Genomic DNA, 6,000 nt, shown 5'->3' with positions numbered 1-6,000 from the left:
GTAATTAGTGCATGCACGAATACACACGCGCTGCACATGTGTTCCACCAGGGTCATGTGAGAAGTTTTAAGAGGCTGTCACCAGCAAAATAGTTGAAGCATTCCTCCCTTGAGCAATGAGGAACGACCTTTAGGTTCAACCGTGAGTGAGGTCATGTCATTGTTGCCATGGCTACTATCAGCAGGCTGCCCTGTTGCTCGCATTACCTCAGCTGCCTGGCATTGTCAGGGTCAGAGAACAGGCTGTGACCTCCCCATGGTGACCAAACTCAATGGGGAACAAAAAAAAGCTCCACTAAGACAAACACTAGTATCCTATTTGGCTAATCTGCTGTTAATGTAAATGCTTAGTGGAAATGATGGCATTTCCGAGACAATGCAAAAGATATTCTTTGATGATTTGTGCCTTGAAGAAGTCAGCCTTGTAAAGTGAGTGTGATATAACATACAGTTTGCTATCATTAATGATCACTAATGTGGTGTAATAAGCTAAGGGTGGACAAGCAGACCAAGATTTTGCACAGGAGCACGACACGCGATGGCTTAAAGGAGAGATCTGCAGTGCCACTGTTAGGCTGCAAATGTGCAAACAAGAAAACTGTGTCCAGCACGAAGAAACGCACATTTATCTGAGATTTCATCGAAAAACTGCAAACCACATCACTGATGGTGTGATCAAAAGTAGCTCGCTCTGCAGGAGTGTATGCATGGAAACTGATCGGAAAGTAAATACAGTAAAGTCATCTGTGATAAGGCCTGTTAGCTCGATGACTCTGTCCACAGTGAACGCTCTACACGTTTATCTTTTAGTGCTTAAACTAAGAGTTTCTTTCTGATGTAGTGCAAGAAACCGTCTAGAGGTCTTGTCTTTTGCATATTTTATGTTGTAGAGAAAAAAAAACAAGCTGCAAGCAGAAAGAAACCTAAACGATTTGAACCTCTTTTGTTTCCCAGCTCATAAGCTTTCTGCCTGGAGAACCTGTCTTTGTCCATCTGCATGTGCACGTGAGAAACAGCTGTTTACACGCGCACAAACACACTGGGACAACTCTATTAAAATTTTAATATAAATCATTGTAATATTCAGCATCACAACCCAACATTATCCTCTCCACAAATGAAAAAAAAAAACCTAATGGAGTGTCTTAATCATTTCATGCAGGAGATGCAATATAAAATCGCTCTTTTGCTATTTGTGGAACATGTTTGTCCACTCTCCTCCTGATAGGCCCCATTTAATCATGTTGTTCTGTTTCCTAATTAGCAGAAATGCAAAGTGTCTTTGTCACCTGTGGACAGCCAAGAGGGCTAATTTGGGCTTTTCACTAATTGCCACGGTAACGAGCCTCCTGCGCCTCCGCTGGGGGTGGGTGGAAGGCATGGCAGGAGGAGGACTGGAGAATGGAAGGATGGAGGGATGAAGACACAGCTCTGCTCACACACGGCCGAGGTGTGAAAGAACGCGGCAGGCCAACAGAACACAGCCTGGAGGAGTCCAACAGCAGGGAGTGGGGGACAGCCTGCGCTGTGAAAAAGCCCCAACACCCAGCTGAGAGGGAGGAGGATTCAGCTCTGGCCAGTTTTGCTCTCTCTCAACTTTGATGGGGAGATGACTACATTGGGTTGGATAACTGTTGGACATTTTTCTGACACCGACACTTGTTTTTTCCCCCACCTGATTTAATACAGGTTTCCACACAAATGCACTCTTTTAAAAAACTGTTCTTATTATAGACAAACTCCAGGAATAACTCTGCAGGCCGTTTTTTTACATGAAGTTTGACATGTGTGAAGCCTGAGTGTATTCTTCTTGTTGCACTTTTCATACACATTGCAAATTATGTTGAAATTAAATTAAAAAAAGAAGAAGAATGCATTGCATCTAGTCGTACTCACCACAAGCCCCCTGTTATTTATTTCCATTTATTATTAACTTTTACCGTGACGCAAATTGAGGGCTAATATTAATCGTGATAAGGATTATATATATATATATATATATATATAAGAATTAGGGTTTTAGTGAAAATGTATCCACAGAGCGCTGAATTTAATGTTAAATTTCGCCCCGGATTTAGCGAGTTCCACCAGCAGGTCAAAGCTAAGATGTGCATTCATGTTTGCATGCACCGCATAAATTATTGTCGCGCTGTTTTTTTTATTTTATTTATCTCTATACATATATAAATATATTTATTTATTTATAATGGTTTTTTTGTTTGTTTTGTTTTTGTGGGAAGGAAATTGCCCTGACTCCCTTTAATGCAACCCGACTCCATCAATATGCTCTCTCCGCCGAATTATGTCCCTGCTTTCTCAAATATATTTTCTGTTCAGTAATACACTCTGAAAGCTTGGGGGCACCTTGTCCGTACGCTCCTCTCGGGGGCGAGCTCCTCCAATGTGTACGTGCGCGCAAGTGTGCGTTTGAGTGAGTGAGTGAGTGTGTATGTGAGAGAGAGAGAGAGAGCGCGTGTGAGCGCCTGTGTGAGCGAGAGAGAGAGCGCGCGTGTCTGTGTATGTGTGTGTGTGCGTGCGCGCGCGTGTCTGCCTGCTCTGCTGTTGCTGCCCTTTGATCCCTGCATTAGTGTTAGTTAGGGGCTCGGAGACACACTTGCACCGAGAGCAGCCATAGTCAAGACACGGCAACAACAACAGCGGCACCTCCTCCGCCTGTGTGTTCCCATTCCCCCAACAATACACTTTAAACCGAGCAAAGCCAGGTGCACGACCAAGTCCCTGCCATCACTGGCGCCTCCAGTCTCAATGGGAAAAACCTTTTTTCTCCTTATCCCTAAACAAGGACGAGAATGTGATTAAAAACGGGGGAAAATGCCAAGGAGGAAGCAGGAGCAACCCAAGCGCCTGCCTTCACGTAAGTCGTTCGCTCGTTTTGTGCAATTTTAACGGCTCTCCGTGTGTTTTGCGCAGTAGTTTAGGGTTAAAGAGGTGAAACAGACAAAAGACTCGGCGTAGGTTATTTCTCCCCTTTTTAGGTCCGAGCGAGGCAGCCATGTTGTTGGCGATGGGTAACGTTAGCCTAGGCAGTGAGTGGATAAATGATACGTGGCTTTAATAAGGGTATAATCGATAAAGGTCCGGTTCCGCTAAAGGTTGCGGTCAGTTGGCATATGTGTCGGTTGTGTGTGCGTGTGGGGCGATAACGGCCGAGCGTTTTCGGTAATGCGTTCGCCTCCGCTAGGTCGCTTTTCGGGTAGAAAGGGGAGGATCTGGGAGTCTGGCCGCAATAAAATGAAGGGTCAGTCGGATCAGACGAGCCAGACTCTGGCTACCCGTACTCCAGTGTTCCTAGTTAGCAATAGCGCTATCTAGCAACGCTCGGTAAACTTCATTTCGTCGGCAATAAACGTCCAACTTTCGCCTCATAGTTTTTTGCGGCTCCCCAGTCGTAGAGACGAAAATTCTTCTCGCTTGTTTGTCATCGACTTTTTTATTTTTTAAAGTATGGTTAATTTCTCTTTTCTTTTTTTTTCTTTCCGAGGCAATGCAATTTTTTTTCTCTCCCCCCTACCCCTCCCAGTCTGCATGCAGGCTGTGTCAGAGCCATGGTCGGTCACCTGAAGTTCAGGGTTTTTCCCCCCTTCCCTTTTGCAGCCATTCATTGCAGACAGACTACGATCAATAACGCGGTTAGAAAAAGGAAACGACACTTGTGCTTCTTTACTACGTTTCTCACGGTAACGCCGTGCAAACGCCGCAGAAAGCCCATTAGAGAATCCCGTGCTGAAGCTGAATTGGGAAGAAGCTCGTTTTTTTTTCTTTTTACTTTTGTGTGTTTGACCCTACCGTGTCTTGGATGTTCGTATTGTGCCTTTTATCAGTCCAGATAATGAAAAGCTGCAGTGACATTCTCTGGCCACTAGAGGATTGCTGGAGACGTTAGCGTGGCCGATGACAACTATTATTAAAGGGTTTATCCAAGAGTGGCATTTAGTCTGCTCTTAATCATTCTTGCCCAACACGTGCGTAAGCAAAAGAGCACAATTAGTCATATTAGTATGTAAATGTAATGAATAATGAGTGATTCATGTTTACATCAACAGTGGCTTGATGCATTTGTCTTTATGGCACTGTCTTCTTCTTCTTCATCATCATCATTTCTTAAATGTCAGATCTGGGGAGCTGCTCGGCCTAACCAGCACAGATCCCATTTTCCTTTTCTCCACTGTTAATATTAACTGATCTACTGTTCAGGTGTTTGACCTAGGCTTGAACTTGGGGAAATTGCAGCGGTTGGCTGGGAGGCATAGAGGTGGAGACGAGGTGACAGTGGGTGCAGGGACTGTGTGTGTGTGTGTGTGTGCTCCTGACTTGACTGACAGCGAGTCCTCGCTGATGTGCTGCATAAGGAGTGTGTAAGTCACATGGATGAACCGCGCAGAAGCAGGGTCACGACGTTTAAATGATAAGAATCCGCTTCAGCCTGCATACTATCACTACACATCCTAGAGGGGTGGAGGGGTGTCTTTAACGGTAGTTGTGCAAAGGCATGTGTTTTGCCAAAGTCTTGTGTGTCATGATGTGTGACGAGCGCTCGCCGTAGCCCTGAAATGCAAGCAGTGGCACATTAATTTCACACGTGAGGTGAGAGTGACCCTTTTCTGTGAGGTGTATTCATCAGTTTGCTCTGCCATTCTCTCTTTAAGAAAGGTTTCAGATTGGGGGTGGGGGGTTTCTACTGTACAGCCCACTGTACTCCTACGAGCTTATACTCGTCTTTTCCTGGAAATAAGAACACGTCTGTAGTCCTGCTCAGGTGGAGTGACTCACTTTGTGATATATATTCAAATAAATTGTATTTTGTGTGTGTGTGTGTGTGTGTGTGGGGGGGGGGGGGGGGCGGAGGGCTGCAGCACTTGAATATCTATTAAACCATCTCAATTTTTGCATTCTAGACTTTGAAAGAAGCAGCAAGGTAAAGGCACTGACTTTTAAGGATGGAGTTTGTTAGTTTAAAATGTAAATATTTGGCATAGTGTGTGAATCGAAATGAACCGTTCTATCAGACGAGCGGTGAGCTGATTAAAATATAAGATCCAAGCAGAGGGGAATGAGAGGGGTTGCTTAAGATTTGTGATTTAAGACAACCGGTGTTTTCAGAAGGTGCACACGGTTTCGTGATAAAAGCTGTGTTTGGCACAGTGTGATTATGTATAGTCTGGATCAGCAACACAAGATGTCCCAGTATTTTCTCTCTTTTTGAGCACATCAACCTTTCAATTAAGCCGCTTCGTAATTGGCCTGCAACAAAAATACTCTTCACCCACGTATCTGAAACCATGCACTCCCGTGTAGGCACTGTACTGGAGCACTGCTGTGCCTGTTCCTGGCTCTAAATGAAAGCTGCTTTTTTTTCTGATTTAGGAGTTGTTTCCCTCCTCAGTCAACAAACTGTCACAGAAAAGTATGAATTTGTCAGAAGCTTTTTGCGCTTTGTTTTGGATCTTCCCACTCTAGAATGGAAGTGTCACCCCATGCCATTTGCTGTCAGTCTGTGTGTTTTTCATTATTCAGCCAACAACACCCTGGTGGTGTGCCAGCCAACGAGCACAATATCGAGCTTCAAATCTCTTCATCTGTGGTGAAAAAGGGCAAGCTAATACACTGGCTTTAATGCTGGAGGTGCTTTATCTTAGCACAGACCCAGATATATGGGCTGTGCTGCCCAGTGTGCAGTGTCCTATTGTCTGTGGCACAGCTTGTGAGTGGAGACTATTCTTTAAGTGCGTGTGCATGGCACACACATGTGAAAGTGTTATGAAAGTGAACACACAACCTCTTGTGTGTGTGTGTGTGTGTGTTTTGTGTCTGTGGGTACATAAGCTGGCTATGGAGGTCACAGTACAGTATGGCGCCTTCACTCTGACAAGTAAACATGACCTTTGGTGCCACAATGAAAACAGCCATTCTTTATGACCTTGTGGTGTGTTATTGTGTGTGTGTGTGTAATGTTGCTGCCTTATTACTTGCGATTCAAAGT

At 44.7% G+C, this 6,000-nt stretch overlaps 1 protein-coding gene across 1 annotated transcript in view; it reads left to right on the top strand.

Annotated features, from left to right (window-relative positions):
* The first annotated feature begins 2,426 nt into the window (after window positions 1–2,426).
* The window catches only part of znf827 (zinc finger protein 827), a 75,773-nt gene continuing 72,199 nt past the window's right edge, over window positions 2,427–6,000 (top strand). Inside the window, exon 1 of the mRNA XM_084931637.1 lies at window positions 2,427–2,874. Within this exon, the coding sequence (XP_084787763.1) occupies window positions 2,832–2,874 (43 nt within the window). The 5' untranslated portion in view covers window positions 2,427–2,831. The remainder of the gene's footprint in view (window positions 2,875–6,000) is intronic.

Source organism: Perissodus microlepis, chromosome 6 (assembly GCF_051167445.1).
Source record: "Perissodus microlepis isolate ML-2025 ecotype Zambia chromosome 6, ASM5116744v1, whole genome shotgun sequence".
Lineage (NCBI taxonomy): Eukaryota > Metazoa > Chordata > Actinopteri > Cichliformes > Cichlidae > Perissodus > Perissodus microlepis.
This window is presented reverse-complemented; position numbering and strand designations above follow the sequence as displayed.